The following is a 25,437-nucleotide window of genomic DNA, read 5'->3' as shown; positions in this document are numbered from 1 at the left end:
AACACCATGTCCCAACAACTTCAAATTTCTACTATTCAAACTAGCAGTGAGAGGAAAGAAATGTTGGCAAGCAGACACAGAGCTGTGACTTCTCTAAAGTGCATGAATGGCTCTGTGCCAGAAAAAAAGAAAGGCATAATCTGAAAGAAAAAGAATACTCAGCACATAAGTAGATTTTGAGGTTCAAAACCAGGAAAATTGCAGTATTTGCAGTGCTTTTTTACTCATTAGCTATGTAGGTCAAGAATCTGCCTGCCTTTTCAACAACTCAGACTCGTCACTGTGGACTGACACCAGAGGGTAGCTGCAGGGCTGACAGATTGAATAATTAGAGGTTTCTTAGCTGGGAACCGACCTTTAAATGAAAGGACTTGAGCAATATGAATGTTACAAGCTCTCTCTTAGAAAAGTTCCATTCCATTTCTAGTACAGATACTTTTATAAAGTAAATTATTTAATAGTCACGTACACCTGTTTTGGTTGATAATAACTGCTCAGTCACCTAAAACTCACTATGGAATAAGTATTGAAAAAATGTAAAAACTAGAAACAGCCCTATCTCTAGGACAAATAGTACATATTCTTTCCTTCCAGATCTTCAAAACATTCATCTGGTTTGTATTTGCCTCCTTTCCATCAAAAGACAGTAACCAATGACTTTGTCATAAAAGTGAATGATCTGTTCTCCAGAACTGAGGAAAAAAGAAAAAACACTAAACTTGGTAAATTAGGAATGTAACTACATACCTTGAAAAGGATTGTGTCTGTGTGTGTGTGTGTCTGTGTGTGTGTGTGTGTGTGTGTGTGTGTAGTTTTGTTTTTCTTTTTTTATTTTGAGACCTAAGTCCACTCGGTCACCCAGGCTGGAGTGCAGTGGTGTGAACTCGGCTCACTGTAACCTCCTCCTTCCAGGTTCAAGTGATTCTCATGCCTCAGCTTCCTGAGTAGCTGGGACTACAGGCATATGCCACCACACCCAGCTAATTTTCTTTTTAAGTAGAGACACAGTTTCACCATGTTGGCCAAGCTGGTCTTGAACTCCTGACATCAAGTGATCTGCCCACCTCAGCCTCACAAAGTACTGGGATTACAGGAGTGAGCCACTATGCCTGGCCTGTTTTAATATATTAATACTAGCATTTATGAAAACCAGACAGCTGGAAGTTAGGGCTGATGTGTGGGAGAGAACTGGAAATGGCAGATAGACCTTTATTTGAGGTGCATAGCTATAAAAGAAAAGAGAAAAATGGAACAGCAGCCAGTGGAAAAAGTAGGTAGGGTCAAATTAAAGTTATATAAAATGCAAGGGCTAGATATGCTTATTTTACTTCAGCTTTAAAAATAATTTCCAAACTGAATGGTGCTCGGCTTAGTTAGATATCCAGGTAAAAGCAGGTAAAGTAGGGACAGAAACTCAACCTGTTTCACCTAAGCATTAAATTCCTCTTTTTCCTGCAGGCCAAGAAATATGAATATTATATAATCTCCTATATGCTGTGGCAATAAAACAGCTGTCTAACATCTGGAGGTATTTTTTTATTTTTGCTCTGAGCTGGTTAAAGTCAGATTAATATTGAAACAGGAAGAAACACATTCTTTGCCCAAGTAAGGTTTGTTACTTTATTTATTTTATAGATTTATGTAACTTGATGTCAAAATGTTAGAGGCTGAATATACCTGGAACTTTCTTAGTAATAAGTGAGTCTTCAAAACTTGACCAGCCTTTTAAGCTGTGGCCTAGTTCACTGAACATTTCATTTTCTCAAAATCCAACCTCCTTTGTAATTTTGCGATTAGTGTATTGCCACACAATTTGATATGGTTTGGCTCTCACATGGTAATCTCCACATCTCAAAGGAGGGACTTGGGGGAAGGTGATTGGATCATGGGGGCAGCCTCCCCCATGCTGTTCTCATTATAGTGAGTGAATTCTCAGATCTGATGGTTTAAAAGTGGCAGTTTCCCTTGCTCTCTCTCCTGCCATCTTGTGAAGAAGGTGCCTGCTTCCCCTTCACCTTCTGCCATGATTGTAAGTCTCCTGAGGCCTCCCCACCCATACAGAAATGTGAGTCAATTAAACATCTTTTGTTTATAAATTACCCAGTCTCCACTAGTATCTTTATAGCAGTGTGAACACAGACTAATACGCAATTGCACTGTTTAGTTGTGTTGGAAGCCTGCTCAAACGCTCTCATTAATGAGCTACATCAGATCTGTAGTTCTTTATTTGGGTAATTTATAGATAGAAAATGTTGTATCTTACAGATCACCTACTCCAATGGCCTCAATGAATGAGTGAGGGAATGTTGCCTTAGAGAGTTGATGTGACTTTTCCAATATTACATAGCTTATTGATAACAGAGTTGAAGTGAGGACCCAGGACTCTTGGCCACCAGTATATGGCACTGCCCGTCATTCATGAGTGAAGAGAGTGAGATGTTAAGTAGAATACGCAAAATCTATAAAGAGCTAATAAAGTCTCAAGCAGAAAATATTACTTGACATCATTCCAGTGGATAGGGCTTTGGTCTGAACCAGTACAGCATTTCCTTGTTTATTAAACTTTTCAGCCTTAGTCTGCCTCTTAGGCTCTAAAGTTGACATCTGGTATATCACAAAGATGCACCTGCAATGCAGCTTCTGCCTCTTCTAAAGCTGGTTTTGCTGCTTCCAGTTTTTCTTCAGCAATGGCTTTGTCTTTAGAGATGCTATCCACAATGGCCTGGGCCCTGTCCTTGACCTTCTGTACCTCAGCCTTGACCTTTTCAGCAGCATGTGCTTTCATTGTCACTTCTTTTAAGACCTAATTCAATATAAAGCAAAAAATACTTCATCAAAAAGTATTAAAGACCAGCTGAAAACATACATTTTTACCTTGATGTGTTGGTTTTGTCCACTTAGCCAGTATTTTATACATAAAATTAAGAATATTTTATTCCAATGGAAATTAATGCATACTTCCATAGTTATAGCCAGTGGATATGCATAAATCATTAACACTTGTGAACTAGGATTTCAAAAGCAATATGGCACATGTGTAAATGCCCACCCACCATGTCGGCTTTATCGTTGGCTACTTGTAGCTCCTTTTCCTTCACTTCCAGTTCTTTGCTCAAGGCTGCAACAGACTCTGAAGCTTCTTTGAGCTTTTCCAATCCAGTATTCATTCTGGGATTGAAAATCCAAGCAAGCAATGTTAAAATGTGTAGGACTTGGATACAATTTTCAAGTACTGGTCCACTAATGAGTGGTAATGGTCCTATCTGAAGATTGCATGTATGCAAGTTGCAAACCCGAGAGGCCTTAGCAAAAAGGATATAGATCCAGGCTTGACTGTAGACTGGTAACATGTATGTTCTTCAAGAACACATGTCAGAACCGTGAACCCACTAGAACATGCATCATAAAATTAGAAACAACAGTGAGGCTAGAATCTGTATCATGTAGGAAACGTATTTAAAGACATTAGGCTAAATGACAATAGACTTCAAATGCATGAAGCCCTGTCAGAGGAAGAAAAATAATGCCTGTTTTTCAAAAGAGGTCAATGCAGTTAAAAGAAGAACAATGTGGGCTTAAAAAAAGGAACAAATTTAAAGCCATCAGAATGGCAGTAGGGAGGAACTAGCTGCCTGCCTGAACCTGAAGTAACATGATCTTATAAAGTTGGGAACCCTCAGAGTCATTTCGTGTAATCACCCACTTAAGGATTCCTTGCCCTGGCTGATTCTGGTCATGCTCAGGCAGATGATCTGATTGCTCAGAAAAGCACAGGGCAGAGCAGTGGCATTTGGAAGAAACTTCAGAGAAGCGGGGGTACTCCTTAGGCAGTGAATATATGTATCAACCTGGCTTTTTCTGCTCTGTCAAACAGAAGGGATGGGAAGAGAAGGGTGAGAAGAGGAAAGAGGAAAGAAGGGATGTCTGCATTCTCAGCTCCCTTCCAGGTCTATTATTTCTATCCTGATGTCACTCAATATTATAGAAAGCAGCAGACCACATAAAAACCTGGCAATCGTTTATCCTGGGCAGCCAATAAAGTCCGAGGAACCAAGGAATAGTCAATAGGCTCTAGAGGAGGGTTTCCCAATCTCAGCACCACAGACACTTTAGGGCTGGATAATTCTTTGTCACAGGGGCCTGTAGGATTTCAGTTAGGATGGTGGGAGAAATTGTAGGAAAAGGACGCAAACCTTCTTGGAAGGCCAGGAGGTTTTTGCAAAAGCCTTGGGAGCATTTTATGGCTGAAGACAGCCTAATCCCCTTACCTTGAGCTAACAGCATAGAGCAGATAACAAGGGAATGCAGGGGAGTTTAATCAAAAGAGCTTGTTTAGTCATGTGGTCCTAGGACCGAATCTTTGATCTTCCACAGGTGCATAACTGCTCTCTACTCAGGCAGTCAGCAACGTTAATTAACCACACATGGTGTTTGCTTTAGGTCTTTGTCGTTAGGGGACTATGCCTGCTGACTCTTTAAAGCACCCTCCTAGGTGTCTGTGAGTGTCCTGGTCCCCTAGCCTGCTCTTTCACTGGATATCTGTGTCTGAGTGCATTTGTTCATCTGTTGCTGGGTCAGACCCAGCAGTGGGCTGTTCTGAGCACTGCACGAAGTTTAGCAGCATCCCTAAGCCTCTGCTCACTACATGCCAGCAGTACCCCTTCCCTGCCCTAGCTGCCCCAGTTGTGACATGCAAAAATGTCTCTGGTCATTGCAAAATATCCACTGGGGCAAATCTGTCTCTGATTAAGAGCCACAGCTTTAATATAGCTTTGTGTATGAATATCACACTTACCTGTTGGCCAGGGTCTGCACCTCCACATGCTTCTCTCCATATATGAACTTATAACCCTGAATAAAGGAGAGGTATGATTTGGGTGTCACGTGGGTAGAACGTCGGAATCTCTGGAAATAATCAACACACTTCTCGGCCACCCCATCCTGGAAGGAGCCCATGCAATGGACCACCTCCTTCTTGATTTCCAAAGTGCAGTCAATATCATAGGAAGCGAGTAAGTGTTCACACACTAGAGGCAATAAAGATGACAGTGTGTGAAATATGAATGTAAGTTACCCTTTTAAAAGCTAACTGCTTATTTCTAAAACTTAGGAATGCATGCCATTTTGGTAGCCCCAGCTAGGCAGATCTATGTCAGCATTTGTGGCCCCAGGCCTATGACAGCAACAATTTTATTTTCTGTTTTATGTATAAAACTATAAAAAGAAACTTTAAGCCTATCATCACTCTTTGTTGTCTAGTGCTTGTACAGAGATGTCTCTTCTACACAGCTGCAGGTTCTGGTCAGCAGCCAACCTGTTTTACGGTTTACATAAGGACAAATGGTACAAATAACTCAGAAAACAGTGCCCACCTGGTACTCATATTTAACAGTGTCATTTATTTTGTCACTCAGAACCTGTCATACCCTTACTGCCCCTGGCTCTGACTGCATTTGGCATGTGGAAATGTTCATCACTAAATTTTTTTATGCCAGAGTCGTCTTGTTCTTAAATGTTGAGCTGGTCATTTGTGGTCAGCTCTAATTTATAGCATTCTTTTATAATGCCTGGGTAAAAATCTGCTGTTGAAGACCTTTACCTTCCCCACAGTCCCAAATGGGGGACCAATTGTAAGACAGCCTTCCCTGCTGTGTGAATAGGCCGTAGCATCAAGGAGGCCCATCAATCACCACATGCACTGAATGCCTGCTGCAGAGCCTCCACTGTGATGGGTGCCATGGAATGACAGAGGAACATGAAACTTGGTCCCAACCCCAAGTAATTCACAACAGTCACAGATAACACAGTTAAAATGATCACAACCATTTGTATGTATCTCAGAAGAAGCAGCCTATGTATATGAGTATTGTAAAGAGAAATATGGTCAATAAAAATGGAAGAGAAATGAAAGGAATCGAGTAAGCAAGCTTTAACAAGGCAACAACATAAAAACAGTACCTATCACCATCAGTACTGTTACTAAAGTTCTTAATGCTTTTATTGTGGGGCAGTATTTATATTTATGTAAATAATAGAGACAATTCAGCAGCTTGGTGACAAAAATAGCTTACCATACACTGAAAGGTAATAATTAAGATAATCAAAAGTCACATTTTCTCATATTAGTTAACAAACCAGTACAAAGAACAATTTAAGAAGTTCAAGTCCAGGCACTGGAAACATAAGAAAAATTCATACTTATGACACGTTTTGTGTAGGTGTTAACCACAGGGGCTGTGGTATCTATCGTGTGCCAGGCACAATGCTAAATGCACTACTTGGCATTATGGGATATTCTCGGGGAAGTGCCCAGCTTGTGAAAACTTCCTTGTATTTATCATTTAATGATTTTCTTCCTTCTTATGTAAACAGAGAGTATCAATAATGGTGACCTTACTCTTTACATAGCAAATTTTCTTTCTGTCTCTCCAAAAAATCAGAGAGAATAAAAACAGGATGGATTCTAAGCATATTTTTCCACAGACCCAGGATCTCTGGTGCAGGAAAGGCTACAGAAAGAAGGAGAACACTCCCTCTTCAAGTGACCCATGCTTGCTGAGATTCAGTCAAGAGGCCAGAAAACCCTTCTGTCATCTTCAATATCCCATCATCAAGGCAGCAATGCCAGTTTTGGGGCTACCTCCAGGGATTTTACAACATAAAGTAAAGCAGATTTTTCTTTAAATGATTCATCAACAGATTCAGTCCATTCAAATTCACACACATAAAAAACTCACTTTTTTTCAAAGGTATTTAAAAATTATTAAAAAACTACAAAATCCACTATTAGCCTTAGGCACATCTTTAAATTAGAAAAACATACAATAATGTAATACTTTTACTTTATTGGGAAGATTTCTTATGATCTAAATGAAATGCTAACACAAACAAATGTTATATTTGTTTCTAGATGCAGCTGGAGATCATAATTTAATTCAGAATCAATTTCCTTAAGGCAACTAAAATAATGGTTTTTCTAGAATCTTGTTGCTAATTTTATAAAAACAGTAAGCAACACTGTATTCCTAAGTGTATAAGTACTTTTAATACTCATAGATGGTATTCTTTCAGGGTAACATTGGGCAGGTTAATATTGGTTATTATTGAGTGTGGAAACATTAGTTTTCCCAACAAGATTTTCTATTTACTGAAGAAACCATGTTTTATGTCTTTTAATTATTTTATCCATTACGATGACTAGCATGGTACTAAATATTTATATAATATGCAGGCTGTAAATACACTAAATTGGAGCTATACCCACAAAGACTTACATAATCAAAAGGTTTAAAAACATTTCGATGTGCAGGTAAATTACATAATGCATAAGTGCTATAGATATAGGAGGTTCAAGAAAATGGGAAAATTTCAAATATTCCTAAGTGAACAGAGGAGGATTGAAGGATGTGATGTATCTTGATTAAGCCTTGGAACCTGAACAAATAAAAAAGATGGAGAAGAATATTCTTGATAGGGGGACTTGTGTGAAAAGATAAGGATGATTAAAGCATGTCAGAGGGCAAAGAGGTATATCTGAAGGGGGAAAAAAGAGGTTTGTGTTGAACTAGAGAAAGACTGCAAGTGAGGCAGGCCCATATTATGGAAAGATGAATTTCTGCACAGTCATTCATTCATTCAATGTCGTAAGTATCAGACTCCAGCAGCTGCTGAAATTGTGAACAAAGGCTGTGTAACTTTTGACCTCATGAGAGTTTTTAGTCTAGTAGGACATTAATTTAGTTTTTAGTCCAGTAAACATTAATCAAATAAATAACACAACTCAGCATATAAATTACCAACTGTGGTTAGTCCGATGGAGGAAAAGCACAGAGTGCAATGGAAGGGATAACAGGGGATCTGGCTTAGTGGGGAAACAGAGCAAAGCAAAGGACGACTTTCCTAAAGAGATGACATTTAGCTGAGCCAGCATTATCTAGACAAAGGAGGAGTGGCTAGAGAGAAATGGGAGAACAAGAGCACCGCATGGAACAACAACAACAACAAAAACAAAGAAGCATATTCAAGAACCCAGGGAAACAGAGCAGGAAGGAAAAAGAACCTCAGGAGAGGCTGGGGAGGTAGTAGGGTCAGCTCTTCCCAGCATTAAGGCCATACCAAAGGCTGTGCTCTTTCCTGGGAACAATGGAAAGACGTGGAAGGGTTTAAGCAGAGATCAATGCAACTGTATATGTGTTTTTACCATTATTCTGTCTGCTATGTGAGATGGATAGGAGTCAGGCGAAACAGGGGAAGAGAGCATTAGAAAGTCATTTGGGTTTTCCAGGGGAGTCACAATGATAGCTTGGCCTAGGATGTCAATGAAAGGGAGATGACTTGGTGATGAATACGACTTCAGAGCTGAAGAAAGGGGAGGTGTTGATGACAAAGAGGCCTCATGTTGTCTAGTTTGATGAGCGTGATGGCTCTTCCAGAGGAAAACCACTTCAATTTCAGATGTTTTGAGTTTAAGGGGTTCTCCTGATGTTCTGATGTAATAGGTCAGGGATGAGACCTGAGTATCTGCAGCTTTTAAAATATCAACAGATAATTTCTCACCAAAAGCTTCAAAAAACAAAAAGCTAAATGTATGCTCTCTAACCTCTCCTCTGGTACTTTTATGAAGCATCCATAAGAATAGACCAGGCAGGCAGCTGAATACACAGATTTCAAGCCAGGAGACAGACTAGACTGGAGATAAAAAATTGATGGCACATATTATACAGGAGGCTGTGGACGAGTTTTCCTGGGAAGAAGCTCTGGAGTATGGAATTGAGTCTCTCATGCATCTGTTGAGTCTGTCTTGTCTTGAGTCTGTCCAATGACATGAAGCTCAATACATGCATTTTGAATGAACGAACAAATGCATTCATGCATGAAGGTTGGAATATTTGCTAGGGACTGAGGATAAAGAAAGGAAAGTTTCCCTGCCCTTTATGTAATCTTGGTTTGGGTTGGTGTGATAAGATTTAAAAGAATGGGACAATAAGAAATTAACAAAGGAGGGACCTTTGTTAATGTAATAAGACCTTTGTCTTACAAAAGAAGAGATGACTGAAATACGAACTTAACAAAAAGAGCTTCATTTTAAATCATCTTAATTACGGCCTATTACAGTATTTGTCAACTGAAATTGTTATTTGTATTGTTAATGATAACACTTACAGTGTATTTTATGAAGTATTTGCATATTGATAACTGTATTTCATAGTAAACTTTAATATAGCTCTGAAAGACTCTTGATCTGTGCTCTGCATGTATATCCTACTTGAGTTTTAAAATCTTACCTCCAGTTATAGTTACATTTTTATGGGACTTTAAATTTTAAATCACTGGTCTTTTCTCAAACTTTACAAAACAAAAGACAGAACTGTGCTGTACATTTACATTTCAAAAATGTTAAAATATTCTGTGTTTAAAAGCCACAGATTGGAAAACCATTATTGTCAATAGCGATGTTCTAAGAATAAAACTTCCCCAGAAGATAAGAATTAGTTTTTAAAACAGGCAATTGATAGATGATAGATAGATGATGGACAGATGGATGGATGGGTAGATAACAGATGGATAGACAGATATTTAGATAGATAATATAGATAGATGGTAGATAGATAGATAACCTAGGTTTCAGTCTCAGTACTGATCCTACTAATTTTTTCCACCTATGGCAACCCTTCAACTTCACAATCCTCAGTTTCTCCTTCTCTAAAGAACAAGAGATGGGTTAATCAGTCATTCTCAGACAGGATACTACAGAGCTGGAGAGGCAGTGGTGAGGGCAGCAGAAGTGGGGAGTTAGAGGGTGAGACTCCAGAACACTTCCTCCCCCCACCCCCATCTACTTTTCCCTGTTTTATATACTAAAACTACTTGTAAGGTATTACTGAGAAATAAGGCTCTTCTGCATAAAACATTCTTAAAAGTTTGAAAACTACTGCCCTGAATTGGCGTTCTCCTTATGTTCTGATGTTACAGGTCAGGGATGAGACCTGAGTATCTGCATCTTTTAAAATATCAACAGATAATTGCTCACCAAAAGCTTTAAAGAAGAAAAAAAGCTAGTTGTATGCTCTCTAACCTCTGCTCTACTACTTTCATGTTCCAGTTTCACTTGCAGAGTGAGGAAGTACTAATGCTCCATGGCATGGGAGATTAGAAAGAAGCAGAAGCAAGAACCCCAGTCAGAGACCAAGCTGGTTAACATCTTTTGTCAAGGACAGAAACCAGTAGCAAATCGTGGATAGTGTTTTTCTCTTTGATTCTCAGCACTGCAGCCTTGAGAAGGAAATGACTAAGAGATAGTTGGCTTTAACTACTCTTGGGCCGACAAAACTACTTAAAAAGAACACCAACTCTGTCCATGAGATTAAAACCTCTGTGTCTTTCCCTGACATCCTGGAGCCTACCTGGAGATCCAACTGAGGAAGAGCCCTCCGGCATCCCTGAAAAAACTAGAATCCTTGAACACTAACCCAAAGGCGAGGATGTCATTCTCTGAAAACCACACTCTGGGAAAAATTAGCTACCAAACAAGAAAGAGCATCATTTTATAACAGAAATCCTCAAGTGCTGGACAGAGTGAGTTAGCTCAATTCAATGCAGAGACCGCAAACGGCAGAGAATGTAAATAATTAAGTAAACACTGTAAACCAAAAGCCCTTTCATTAATATTTCTACCATACTAACCAGCAACTAAAGCATCTTTAGGCCATCGGCTGAACCAGTCAATCGTGCATCCTGAAATTAAGGCAGGGAACTTCAAAGCTCTGTTTCGAAATTTCTCCCCCACTGGTGAGAAGCAGAGCACAATATGAAGGTTCTGTCGGACCCGACTCATGAAGTAGTCGTGCAGGTTCTCATTGGTAGGAGGGCACCTGGGGAGTTCTTTTTTCATGACTGACGTCAAGTCGCTATTAATTTCATCAATTTCATCTCGAGCAAATAGGTTAGAGACCTTGAAAAGAAGTACAGGCATGCAAATTCGGTACACACATATGAAAACAGATCAAAATGTAGAGCTTAATACATACAAAGTCTTTTCTCCATTGGTGTTCTTGAACTCACCTACAGAAAATTACCTAAAAGTTTTCAAGATGAAATACGCCAAGTTTTAAAATACACAAATGATTCTATTAACTGCAAAGTTGTAGCCCTGGAAGGGAGTAAATGGACATGCCAAAAATATTAGCTTTCTTTCTAACTTCCCTCTTCTGCTTTTTCATTTGTTACTTGGAACATTCACTGATGTTTTAAATGCTTAGCTCCAATTTTTGATGGAGAGTTTTGTTCTTCAAAAACCCAGTAGAAAAAGCCATCCTTCAAACTAATCACTTAATACCATCCCCCGTAGCACTTATCCAAGCCATTAAGAAGAAAATACGTAGACCTCTAAGTTGCAGGAGATCCGAAGGAACAAAACATACAAAGAATAAGTGAGCACCTACCTCACCTGATGATAAAACATTGTTCATATATTCCAAAAATGACTCATCTTTAATGTCACTGTCTGTGAAAATGAAAGTGATCCCTTTCCCTTGCTGACCAGCCGTTCTATACAAAACCTTCAGATCTTCCATCAGATTTGATGTGTTGTAGGATCTAAAGAAATATTTTCATTTTGTCATTAGCTGAAATATTTTCATGAGAGGGAAAGAACCTTGTAACAAGGCATTATGTTATTTAGCTAACAAAAAAAATGCTGATTTTGTTCTGTCATATAGGTCTGTATTTTATGTGAATGTTACTGGTTAATTTTTAAAACTCTACATTATATAAAACATCATAATTAATTAATGTTTTTACACATAAAATATACTGAAAAGTCAACCTGAAACAAAAATAGAATTTTTACCACAACCAAATGTCGTTACATTTCCAAATGCATCATTTTGAAAATTTTTTGACAATGATAATAGAAAAGACAAATTCAATTACTGACATTTGATTGGCAATTGGTATTTGAGATGACAGCTCATAAAGTAAATAAATGCAAGCTTCGGCTCTACCGGGTAAGTGAGATGCCCTGTTATAAACAGTGCCTGCCTCATCCCCCAACACCATTATCATCATTGCATGTTTGTATTATACACAAATGAGATTGTTTTCTGAGCAAGCAGTACGTGTACTAGAATACCTGGAAATGTGATCAAACATCCCACTCTGAAGGTTCTCTAATTACCCAAAGCAATCTTTAGGTGGAAATGAACCTACAATCAAGAAATATGAGCAAGATCCCACTGTGGAGTACTACATTTTGCCAAAAGTATAAATAAAATTATCCCAATTCTAGAAACTCAGATTTACTAAATTATTATTTGTACTTCAGTCACTAAATAAACTCAGAATTCAGAGTGCAAGCACAAATAGCCATCTTATTTTTTTTAAAGCTAGTGAATATTTAACTCTCCCTTTTCCTAACTTCTATAAGCTATACCCTAGAATTGAAAATTTTACAACTATGTCTCAATACTTCGAAAAGACACCTAGAGAAGTGAGATCCAAAGATCAGAAAACATTTCAAAGACACAGCAGAAGAGGAAGAGGAAGAGGAGGAGGAAGAAGAAAAGGGAGGAGGAGGAGGAAGAAGAAGAAGGAGGAGGAGCAGAAGGAGAGGAGGAGGAGGAGCGGGGAGGAGGAGAGGAGAAGGAGAAGAGAGGAGAGGGAGGAGGAGGAAGGGAGGGGAAGAGGACGGAAGGGGAGGAGGAAGGAAGGGGAGGAGGAAGGGAGGGGAGGAGGAAGGGAGGGGTGGAGGAGGGGGCAGGAGGAGGAGGGGGGAGGAGGGGGAGGGGGAGGATGAGGGAAAAAACATCTCACCCAGCTTCTTGTGATATGGGGAAAATTTTCAACCCAGTCTCCTGGATCTCAAGGGCCCACTGCTTCAAATAATATGACCTAAGATACCCTAACAAACAGTTGTGCTTCTCAAATGAGAGTCTCTTGCATCTCAGCCTTAGCCACATGGCTGTAAAAGCCTTGAGAAGTTTGATAATGTCTTGAAATCTATGAAAAGGAAAGAAAGACCTTGGCCCTTCATCTCATCAGTAATGGATCATTCCCAGTGTGCCACACAGAGGAACTGGTCTGCCACAGTGAGAGTTGTGGTTAGGTGTGTTGGCTGCAGTATTGTGGTGCAGTAAAAACCACACAAGACTAGAAACCGGAAATTCTACAATAAATTCCCAGATATATCTGAGATGTTGGGCAAGTCATAGCCTCTCTGAGCTTCAGCTGCAAGATGGGCTACTGCTATCTGTCTACTGACTCACAAGGTTTTTTTGAAGATCAAATTAGCACATGCATATAAAAGTGCTTTGAAAACTACAAGGTTTTATACAAATGATTAGGAACGATAATTTGAGTCCAGTGCCTTTCCTGTGCAGGTTGCCTTTTATGTAGCTTGTCTTCTATCCACAAACTAAAGGACTATGCAAGGTAGCCTGAATTATTTCTCTCTCTCCCAGTACTTGAATAAAACAGTAATCTTTGAATTTATTCTCCAAGAAGAACCCTATAGGTCAGGCCAAACACAAAGTGTAACAACAGCTTAAATATTTGAATCTCCAAACCCAATGTTTAATAACTTTCAGCCTTCATCCTTCCAGGTATCTATGCGCCACCCTCAATGAGACAGATCAGCAGCGTGTTCTGCTTGTCAGTGCCCAACTTCTTGCTCCTACACCTAGAAATTAATGTCAAGTGATTTCAGCCCAACCTAACTTCCCAAACTGGCCTCCTGGTTCTACTGTTATCTTGGTAAATCCTGAAATTCTGTTTGACCTCTCTGAATCACCTCTGTTTATCTCTTCATGTTCACTTTTCATGTGCTAATTATGTTTTTTCCCTGCACTACACCCACATCTGTGGTCAACTCCTCTGGGGTTCCCTGTCTTGATAAGTAGCAGCACCATCTAGGTAGTTTCTCAAACCAGAAACCGAGATGCACCAAGCCCAGAAGCTCAACTTCCTGATGATCTCTTCCATCCCACTCTCCATTCTCACTGCAGCCACTCATGACACCATCATAGCTTGCCCAGTCCCCAGAGACAGCATTGTAACATTCCAATTTAGTTCCTTCTATTTTCTGTACATAAAATGTACCTGAAACGTCATCCCTGGGGGCAACTCACTGATGGTTTCCTATTGTTCTGAGATGAAGTCCCGGTTTTTTATCATCATTTTAAAGGGCTCCATTTCTCTTCCATTCCCACTTGCCACCCTACCCTGCACACTCTGCCATACTTAACTTCTTCCAGGGCTGACTTCACCTGTGCTGATTCTTCTGCTTTGAACACGCTTTACTGCTCTTCTGCTCTCAGTCTTCCTCATATTGAGGTTTCAGGGGTTTCTTTTTAATTGTACTTCAGGTTCTGGGGGACATGCGCAGATCGTGCAGGACTGTTGCATAGGTACATACATGGCAAGATGGTTTGCTGCCTCCATCCCCCCACTAACTATATCTGGCATTTTTTCCCATGTTATCTCACCCCAACCTCCCCACCCCCTTCTTTTCCTCCCCAGCCCTCCCCAACAGACCCCAATGTGTGATGCTCCCCTCCCTGTGTCCATGTATTCTCATTGTTCAACACCCGCCTATAAGTGAGAACATGTGGTATTTGATATTCTGTTCTTGTATCAGTTTGCTGAGAATGACAGTTTCCAGATTCATCCACATCCCTACAAAGGACCCAAACTCATCATTTTTTATAGCTGCATAGTATTCCATGGTGTATATATGCCACATTTTCCTTGTCCAGTCTATCATCAATGGATATTTGGGTTGGTTCCAGGTCTTTGCTATTGTAAACAGTGCTGCAATGAACATACATGTGCATGTGTCTTTATAATAGAACAATTTAAAATCCTTTGGATATACACCTAGTAATGGGATTGCTGGGTCAAATGGAATTTCTATTTCTAGCTCCCTGAGAAATCGCCACACTGTCTTCCACAATGGCTGAACTAATTTACACTCCCGCCAACAGTATAAAAGTGCTCCTATTTCTCCACATCCTCTCCAGCATCTGCTGTCTCCAGAATTTTTTTTTTTTTTTTGAGACGGAGTTTCGCTCTTGTTACCCAGTCTGGAGTGCAATGGCATGATCTCAGCTCACGGCAACCTCCACTTCCTGAGTTCAAACAATTCTCCTGCCTCAGCCTCCTGAGTAGCTGGGACTATAGGCACACGCCACCATGCCCAGCTAATTTTTTTTTTTTTGTATTTTTAGTAGAGACGGGGTTTCACCATGTTGACCAGGATGGTCTCGATCTCTTGACCTCATGATCCACCCACCTCGGCCTCCCAAAGTGCTGGGATTACAGGCTTGAGCCACCGCACCCAGCCCCAGATTTTTTTATGATCACCATTCTAACTGGCATGAGATGGTATCTCAGTGTGGTTTTGAGCTGCATTTCTCTAATGACCAGTGATGATGAGCATTTTTTCATATGTTTGTTGGCCTCATATATGTCTTCTTTTGAAAAGTGTCTGTTCATGTCCTTCACCCACATTTGAATGGGTTTGTTTTTGTAAATCTGTTTTAGTTCTTTATAGATTCTGGATAATAGCCCTTTGTCAGATGGGTAGACTGCAAAAATTTTTTCCCATCCTGTTGGTTGCCAGTTTACTCTAATGATTGTTTCTTTTGCTGTGCAGAAGCTCTGGAGTTTAATTAGAACCCATTTGTCTATTTTGGCTTTTGTTGCCAATGCTTTTGTTGTTTCAGTCATGAAGTACTTGCCTATGCCTATGTCCTGAATGGTTTTGCCTAGGTTTTCTTCTCAGGTTTTTATGGTGTTAGGTCTTATGTTTAAGTCTTTAATCCATCTGGAGTTAATTTTAGTGTAAGGTGTCAGGAAGGGGTCCAGTTTCTTCTTTCTGCACATGGCTAGCCAGTTTTCCCAACACCATTTGTTAAACAGGGAATCCTTTCCCCATTGCTTGTTTTTGTCAGGTCTGTCACAGATCAGATGGTTGTAGATGTGTGGTATTGCCTCCAAGGCCACTGTTCAGTTCCATTCATCTATATCTCTGTTTTGGTACCAGTACCATGCTATTTTGATTAGTGTAGCCTTGTAGTATAGTTTGAAATCAGGGATCGTGATGCCTACAACTTTGTTCCTTTTGCTTAGAATTGTCTTGGCTATGCGGGCTCTCTTTTGATTCCATATGAAGTTTAAGGTGTTTTTTTCTAGTAATGTCATGAAGGTCATAGGTAGCCTGATGGGGATAGCATTGAATCTATAAATTACTTTGGGCAGTATGGCCATTTTCACAATACTGATTCTTCCTAACCATGAGCATGGAATGTTTCTCCATCTGTTTGTGTCCTCTTTTATTTCCTTGGGCAGTGGTTTGTAGTTCTCCTTGAAGAGGTCCTTTACAACCTTTGTTAGTTGTATTACTAGGTATTTTATTCTCTTTGTAGCAATTGTGAATGAGAGTTTGCTCTTGATTTGGCACTCTTTAAGTCTGTTGTTGGTGTATAGGAATGTTTGTGATTTCTGCACATTGATTTTATATTCTGAGACTTTGCTGGAGTTGCTTATCAGTTTCAGGTGATTTTGGGCTGAGACAATGGGGTCTTGTAAATATACAATCATGTCATCTGCAAATAGAGACAATTTGGCTTCCTCCTTTCCTATTTGAATACCCTTTATTTCTTTTTCTTACCTGATTGCTTTGGCTAGAACTTCCAATACTATATTGAATAGGAATGGTGAGAGAGGGCATCCTTGTCTAGTGCAGATTTCAAAGGGAATTCTTCCAATTTTGCCCATTCAGTATGATATTGGCTGTGGATTTGTAACAAATAGCTTTTATTATTTTGAGATACATTCCATCAATACGTAGTTTATTGAGGGTTTTTAGCATAAAGCGCTGCTGAATTTTGTTGAAGGCCTTCTCTGCATCTACTGAGATAATCATGTGGTTTTTGTCTTTCGTTCTGTTTATGTGGTGGATTATGTTTCTAGACTTCCATATGTTGAACCAGCCTTGCATCCCCGGGATGAAGACTACTTGTTCGTGATGGATAAGCTTTTTGGATGTGCTGTTGCAATCAATTTGCCAGTATTTTATTGAAGATTTTTGCATCTGTGTTCATCGTGGATATTGGCCTGAAATTTTCTTTTTTTTGTTGAGTCTCTGCCTGGTTTTGGTATCAGGATGATGTTGGTCTCATAAAATGATGTGGGAAGGATTCCCTCTTTTTGGATTGTTTGAAATAGTTTCAGAAGGAGTGGTACCAGCTCCTATTTGTATGTCTGGTAGAATTCGGTTGTGAACCCATCTGGACCTTGGCTTTTTTGGTTGGTAGGGTATTAATTGCTGCCTCACCTTCAGCCCTGGTTATTCGTCTATTCAGGGTTTCAGCTTCTTCCTGGTTTAGGCTTGGGAGGATGCAAGTGGGAATTTGCATCCATTTTATCCAATTTGCATCCAGGAATTTATCCATTTTTCCACGTTTACTGGTGTATGTGCATAGAGTTGTTTGTAGTAATCACTGATGGTAGTTTGTATTTCTGTGGAATCAGTGGTGATATCTCCTTTATTTTTTTATTGCATCTATTTAATTCTTCTCTCTTTTCTTTTTCATTAATCTGGCTAGTGATCTGTCTATTTTGTTGATCTTTTCAAGGTTTCAGTTTAATCACTTTCTCCAATATATCTTTTCTAATCATCCCCTAGACTAGGTAAGGAACTCCTCCCTCACGCTTCAACAGGATTTGGTGTGCATTTATTTCCCTATCATAGATGGTGCCTATGAATCACATCTTATTGCATGAGTTGAGTTACTTAGTTGTCTGTCCCCTTGAGTTGCTACAAAGTCCCTGACAATGCAGCTAGATTCACCTTGCTCACCTAACCCAGTGCCTGACACACAGGCAGTGTTCAATAACTATTTTGAAACATTTGAATGAGTAAATCAATATAAAATCTTTACATACTTTTCCACTGTATTAACATTCTTGAAATCTGAATTAACACTCAAAAGGGAAAATTTTCTTCTGAAATGCACCAAAAGAAGTGTATGTAATACACTATCGTATATAACATAAAAGTAGGGAGGTGGCTACTACCTAAATGAGAGTTTGATATATTTCAAAAGCCAATTATTCATGTGAAATGTTTGTGGTCTATGGCAAAGTTTGATAGGGGAAGATGATAAGTCAACATTCAAGAAGGAAAACTACTGTGACTATATGTAAGAGAAATGCATTTAAACTTCAGGTAACACCTTTATCAAAATGAATGAGCACCTTTTATCAAAATCCGTGTTAGGTTAATTAAAGTAAAAGCTTGTTACCTCGTAAGAGTGATCTGGAAGGAAATGTAGCCGGCAATGAATGAAGCCAACCTTGTCAGGCTCTGCTTTCCTGATCCGCCCACCCCGACCAAGAGGGCATTTCCTCGAGGAGTACGAATGACTCGAGAGATCTGTAATACGGAACAGAAAAAGCATGTATCATTCAACATGCAAATGTTCTATTTTTCCTATTCATTTAATATGTGAATAAGGCCAAATTATTATTTTGGAAGATATAAGTGTCTCAAAATCAGACTGAAGATACACTGGTTGAAGGAATTAGGGCATTTCTGAAATAGAATAGTGTTGGACTGCATCAGATGGGTTGGGGACCGTGGGATGCACCTTTAGAAACTAGGAGGACACCAGGGCAGAAAAGTTAGCACAGAGCTCAGACTGTGTTTGCTCTGGCTTTTAAAGGAGATGTCTATCTAAAGGGGACTTTTGAGGATTCCTGTTAGTTGATCCAACCTAACAGAGTATGATAGGAAGGAGAACAGAAATGTTAGAAAAATATCTACCTTTGGCATATAGGGCATGTGGTTGATTAGAATATCCTCCACATTTGAAAACTGTTCAAATTTAAACTTAAGGAAAGAAAAACCCCAAAATATGATGATATGGTTTGGATGTGTCCCAACCCAAATCTTATCTTGAATCGTACTCCCGTAATTCCCACGTGTTGTGGTGGGGACCCTATGGGAGATAATTAATTCATGGGGGCAGCTTCCCCCAGGGTATTCTTATTTATGGTGGTAAATAAATCTCACATAATTTTCTGTTTTTATCATGGGTTTCCACTTTTGCATCTTCCTCATTTTTTCTTTTGCCACCACCATATAAGAAGTGCCTTTTTACCCCCCACCATGATTCTCAGGCCTCCCCAGCCATGTGGAACTATAAGTCCAATTAAACCTGTTTTTCTTCCCAGTATCAGGTATGTGTTTATCAGCAGCATGAAAATGGATGTTGGAATTTTAAAAAGACAGAAAATGAGCATAAACACCCTCCTGTTATTTGGCAAAGACAGTGATACCTAAGGTATCTACCAGTAAGTGATGCCAGACTATTCCACAGCCCCCTTGTGGCAGAAGTCCACGTTTATTTGGATTTACTGGTGTTGAATGAACTAGTCACACCATCAGTCTTTCAGACCTACCTAGGAGAGATTGGGCATAGAATTCCCCTTGACGTTTTTTATACTTTCTACAAGAACTATTTCTCTTTCCCTACTAACTGCAGTTTGAGTCTAGGGGTATCACTGTGTGTTTCCTTTTCTAGAAGAATGACAGAGTGTAGGCAGGAACTAGAAGGGGTCACTTCTCCATGGTCAGGGATGCTTCCAGGAGTCACTGGAGCTCTACATTTTGCCATGGTTTTGTTAAACAGTCTTTCTCAGAATTTCCTCACTAGCTGCAGTATATTCTACTCATGTTTAAAACATCCCTGGTTTTTAATTACTTTCCCCAGTTTAGCAGGAACTTTGGGAAAAGGAGAGCATGTTTTCCATCTCTATGTGGACCTGAGAACCTGCAGGACAGGTAGATGCAGACTCCTTGTTTCTCCAGCCTCTTGCATGCCCCTTCTATGTGATTCTCTCCAAAGTCATTGTGGGTGGAGGGGGTCACACATGACTCTTCAAATCTTCCCCTGACACAACTTCAACAGGCACAGACAGGGCAGGTAAGGAGCAACCAAAAGCCACACTAGAACATTCTGTGTCTTTCCTTGATGGCAACTTTTCAACCATCATCATTTTCTTTGTTTGATGTGGGATATATCAAGATATTGTTAATTAGGTATTAAGGAATCTTCATCCCAAAACCTTTACTTGGAACTGAGCCAAGGTCTTATATTAAAATCTTCTCTCCTCAGTTTCCTACACATGGTAAACCCTCAAAACATATCTGACAAATGAACAGATACATGAACAGAAAAGGCTTGAAAGCAGACTCAAAACCTCATAATCTAGTTAAAAACAGAGATTAGAAGAGAAAGTGTGATCCAGTGAGACCCTCAAATAGGGCTAACTTGTCCTGTTATAGACAGAATGTGAGATGGAGATACACATTTTTAATTCCATTAGCAAGTACTTAATTAATAACACACACCCTGCCCCGCAGGAGCTCACACTGGAACAGGGGATAGAGGCTAGGGTCATGAGCCACAGTGAGCACTGGCACAGAGACAGGGATGATGGCAATCAGAGGAAGGAACGCCGGGGAAAATTCCCTGCCTGGGTGAGGTAAGTCTTAGTCACAGACCTGCATTTTGGCCTGGATGACTAGAAGTTTATCTCACAAAGAAGGGGGTGTGCCATGCATGGGCTGAGCTACCTTTTAAGAAGGAGTGGGGCACACAAAATCTCAGAATTAGAAAAAGGCCTGACGTGTCCCCTGGGATGAGAACTTCAGTATGGGGCATGGAAATATCAGGAAATAAGGCAGCAAAGGATAGTTTAGGGCTTATTTGGGGGACTTGCTTAAATTCCAGACCATGTACCCAGATTCTCTGTTGGTTCTCAGCAGTGGTTCATTCTGTCAAGACTGAGGTCACTAAGATGGGAACCCACCCTCTTAGCGCCTAATCTTCTGGTAGGGAGACAAACACACAGACAGATGAACTTTCCAGAAGGCAGTATGGGTGGGGAATGCATGCAGCGGGGGGCGCTCCAGGATCATGATGTGTTCACCCATAAGCAGCCATTGTTCTGGATCTCACGCTAGGCAGAGCATAACTCAGGAGGCTGGCTGGTAGGCAGGAACTAGATCCTAAGAAACCATATACACTGTGGTTTGAACTTTCACCAAAGAGGCAGAAGAGGTATCACACAGATACACTGTGTTGAAAGAATATTGAGTTTCTAAATAAGAAACAGGCTTGGTGTCATATCACATCCTGTTTTGCTGCAGCTTTTATGTGCAATTCTGTCTCTTGGCTTCTGTCCTGCCTGGTAACTAGGCCACGCCTCTCAAGTCTCACACAGCACGACACAGAGTGTGGATGCGCTGCGCACAGAAGATGAGAGTACAAGACAGGGCTGGTCAGGAAGGGGAGAGCAGTGCAGCGTTTTAGCTCAAAAACGCCAGTCACGGACTCTTCGGCTAATTCCAGAGCAGACACACAAGAGGCTGAGAGTGAGAGAAAGCACCAGCGAGTCCCCAGCACCCAGGCATTCACACCTCCAACGTCACACCCAAAGTGGAGAAAGCCTCCACTCATCGTCTGGACTGCGAATCATGGAGAAAAAGGCAGTTTCAGTGAACTTGCTCAGGCACGACACGTAACATAAATAACCGCATCTTCAACTTGAGTTATGAAGTCCCAGGTCAATCAGATTCCATCTCCAGCAGGCAATTTGTCATGAAGTTGCCTTTGGTATTACTCATTTAGAAAATACATTTTCCTTTTCTTTTTCTTCCTTTTAATTATTAAAAATGACAGAATGTTTATTCTTTCTGAACTCTTAATCAACTATAAATTAAGAGCTAATTTCAAAGTGGTATTTATAGTTGGCTTTGGAAGAATTTTTGAGCTCATAATTCGGTACAGATATCTCAGATTCTGAGAATCCACAGAGCTGCCAAGCTAAGTGCCCTCATGCTGGGGAGACCCAAATCCTCAACAGCCTCTCTGTCTTCCTCCCTCTCTCTCTGACTTACTCCAGCCTTGCATAAATGCTTTTCTCACCTTCTTGCAAGGAAAAGGAGCAGGCAAGCAATTCCTATTCTCAGAGGAAGCGTTGACTAGATAACCTCTAAAACCCCCTCTGTCTGTAGATTATCATTTTTAGAGGTGACAATTGTAATTGTGCAGGGGTTCCTCATGGTTGAACCTAAGTCATGGAAGACAATCTCGAATCATTTTCTTTCTAACTAAAAGGATATAGCCCAGAAAAGTAGTTCACATCAACAAAGTGAGAATATCAACAATGGATTTGAAATGGCATTATCTTGCACCATAAATAAATTAAACCACATAAGTTTTCAAACAAAATAATATATTTTACTTCCAACCTTTCAGGATCAACTGTCCTAAAAATGGACACTGTCATGACTCCTATCAGCAGTCCCTAATCTTTTTGACACCAGGGACCAGTATTGTGGAAGATAATTTTTCCAAGGATGGGAGGAGGATGGGGGTGGTTTTGGAATGATTAAACCTGATTACATATATTGCGTTCTTTATTTCTATTATTATTACATTGTAATATATTATGAAATAATTATACAGTTCACTATAATGTAGAATCTGTGGGTGCCCTGAGCTTGTTTTCCTGCAACTAGATGGTCCCATCTGGGAGCAGTGGGAGACAGTGACACATCATCAGGCATTCCATTCTCTTAAGAAGCATATAAGCTACATTCCTCACATGAGCAGTTCACAATGGGGGTCACGCTCCTATGAAAATCTAATGTCTCTGGAGGCAGAGCTCAGCTTCACTTGCTCACCTGTTGCTCACTTCCTACTGGGCAGCCCTGTTCCTAACAGGCCATGGACAGGTACTGGTCTGCAGCCCAGGGTTGAGGACCTCTGACTCATATGACAAAGTAGAGCAGAAATTATACTTTCCTGGAGGATTTCATTCTAACAGAATTTTCATCTCAGAGTCAACTGTTTATACACTATTTTAAAATTATTGTTTCTAATCATGGTAAAATACACATAACATAAAATTTACCACTGTAGCCATTTTTAAGGATAGTGTTCAGTATCATTAAGTATCACACTGTTGTACAACTATCAGCACCACTGATCTCCACAACGCTTTTCATCTTGCAAAACTGAAACTCTGCACCCATTTAATACTAACTCCCAGTACCCTCTCCCTGAAATTCTCCACTCCACTTTTGTCTCTAATTTTGGCTACACTGGGGATCTTAGTAGCATTATACACTATTTGCCCTTTTGTGTCTGGCTTACTTCGCATAACATAATGTCCTCAAGGCGTATGTACCATTTTTTATAAGATATTCTTTGCATGATACAAACAGATGCAGACTTTGCCTGTGCTCTGAACTCAGATGTCAACCATATTCATCCTCTGTGGTGAAAACACTGAGCTGGAAGCTGTATAGAAACACTGAATAAAATCATCACATCACACATTGAAAGCACATGGGCTCTTGCCTTCGGCTTAGAAATTAAATTGGAATATAGCATGGAGTCTATTTTTAAACTGAAGAGTCTCCTAGGAAATGAAATAAAAGGGGGAGAGGACTCTGGCATGAAGCCAAATGTCTGTCACTTCCACAAGGCACTATTCGGAGTGGCTACTGTACCTTGACTAAGTGAACCATGGCATCTGCAAAGAACACCATGTCCATGCCGGCGCCGCGGATGCTCTCATTATAGAGCTGCAGGAACATATTCAGACGTTCTTTTAAGTGACTAAAAGATTCAATTGGCTCATAAATTTTAGGCATTTCAGCATCGGCCTCTTCAGATGTTTCACCTTTGGTAGAAAAGAAGAGTCAGTTAAGTTTCTTCGAAGAGCTGCATTTTACCTTCACCCTCAATTAATACACGCAAAGCTCTACATCCTAACACTGAATAACATTCATTTTCGGCAAAATGCCACAGCGTGCATTTTGCAAAAACAGAAGAAGGAAAACAATGGAAGCGTTAGGATTTTGTGATCATATGCAGTCTTGGTTCTTTCCTATCTAGCAAGAGTCAATGTCAAATAATGAAGTAGTCATTGATTTGAATTTGAATCCACAACTGAATGTTGGTATTTCAAAGGTCCTCCCAAATATATTAGCTTAACAATCAAGTGAAAGTAAAAACCGTAGGGACTGAATGTCAGAATCAGCAAGGGAAGTCAAGAATTACGTAATTTTTGATAAGAATAAAAAGAAAAAGGTTATTACATTTGCTCAGGGAATTTTTATGATTTATGAATCTCAGGTCAGTGGTAAACATAGAAGTGAATTAGAATATGAGGGTGGGGGGTTGAGAGAAACAGAAAAATAATTTCCTAAATGAATAAACATGTTAAATTATTTCACTAGGACAAGATGTATTAAAATCAATATATGTTTTTAAAAAATTAGAAGCACATAACACAAGAGCTTAACACCTTTCCAGCATTAACTATAAAGTGGAGGCCGAGGCAGGCAGATCACTTGAGGCCAGGAGTTCAAGACCAGCCTGACCAACATGGTGAAACCACATCTCTACTAAAAATACAAAAATTATCTAGATGTGGTGGTGTGTGCCTATAGTCCCAGCTACTCGGGAGGCTGAGGCAGGAGAATCACCAGGAGGTGGAGGTTGCTGCAAGCTGAGCCTGCACTCCAGCCTGGGCAGCAGAACAAGACTCTGTTTAAAAAAAAATCTAATGCTCAAGAAAAAAATTGGACATCTATAAACTCACAGTCAATTAACATTAGTAACAGGAGGAAAAGTGCCACATTAGTTGAATATACCAATAGCAAATTAAAATTTCACTTGGTACCAGAAGAATGAGTGGATCTTTCAAATCTTATGGTACCTAATTATTTTCAATTGACTGCGTCCTAGCATAAGAGTATATTAAATTTTTATGACAAAGCAAGGAGAATGGTTTAACAGAATCATTAAGAATGACCTATCTGCAAAGCTCTCAGTAATCAAATTCCAATAGTCACAACTTTCATAAATGCTCAAGTCAAGCTTTGAAAAATAAAGTGCTTCAATGACTCGAAAGCTTATGCATTTGTCTCTAGACCCTCCCCAGACCCCCAGAATGTACCAGTGTGCTTTGGTCCTTGAAAATCATAATCTGATTATTTATCCTTATCCTTCTGAATTAGAGGGAATAAATTACATAAATTTTAATTACCTTGTAGGCTGCCCTTACTCTTAAAGGATTTTTGTGTGTGTTTGACATGATTAAAATAAAATGTCTCAGCTTCTTCTTGTAAAAGGATCATTCTAATTGTATTGCCAGAAATAAACAGGCTTTTGCAATTGTTACTCAGAAACTTATGACAGATCACACTTATGGTTATCAAATCTACAGAGGCGCTGCCTAGTCACTTCCAATCATTTTGAAGATATACATAGCATGTTTTTAAAAATGCTTTTTAAAATCTGCAAATTAACTTAAAATCCATCCTCAGTATTAGAAGAGGTTATTAAATAAAAATAT

The 25,437-nt window shown here is 39.7% G+C and overlaps 1 protein-coding gene across 11 annotated transcripts in view; it reads right to left on the bottom strand.

The window, feature by feature from the left end:
* The window catches only part of DNAH5 (dynein axonemal heavy chain 5), a 385,840-nt gene that overhangs the window by 88,962 nt on the left and 271,441 nt on the right, over positions 1-25,437 (bottom strand). For all 11 annotated transcript variants that reach the window (XM_078365928.1, XM_078365933.1, XM_078365935.1 and 8 more), the window contains 7 exons: positions 23,585-23,757; positions 18,303-18,433; positions 11,442-11,595; positions 10,684-10,951; positions 4,796-5,027; positions 3,054-3,168; positions 2,627-2,803 (listed from right to left, as the gene is read on the bottom strand). In XM_078365928.1, coding sequence (XP_078222054.1) covers positions 2,627-2,803; positions 3,054-3,168; positions 4,796-5,027; positions 10,684-10,951; positions 11,442-11,595; positions 18,303-18,433; positions 23,585-23,757 — 1,250 coding nt within the window. The remainder of the gene's footprint in view (positions 1-2,626; positions 2,804-3,053; positions 3,169-4,795; positions 5,028-10,683; positions 10,952-11,441; positions 11,596-18,302; positions 18,434-23,584; positions 23,758-25,437) is intronic.

Source organism: Callithrix jacchus, chromosome 2 (assembly GCF_049354715.1).
Source record: "Callithrix jacchus isolate 240 chromosome 2, calJac240_pri, whole genome shotgun sequence".
NCBI classification, from domain to species: domain Eukaryota; kingdom Metazoa; phylum Chordata; class Mammalia; order Primates; family Cebidae; genus Callithrix; species Callithrix jacchus.
The sequence above is the reverse complement of the archived record's forward strand: the minus strand, read 5'-3'. Positions and strand labels throughout refer to the sequence as shown.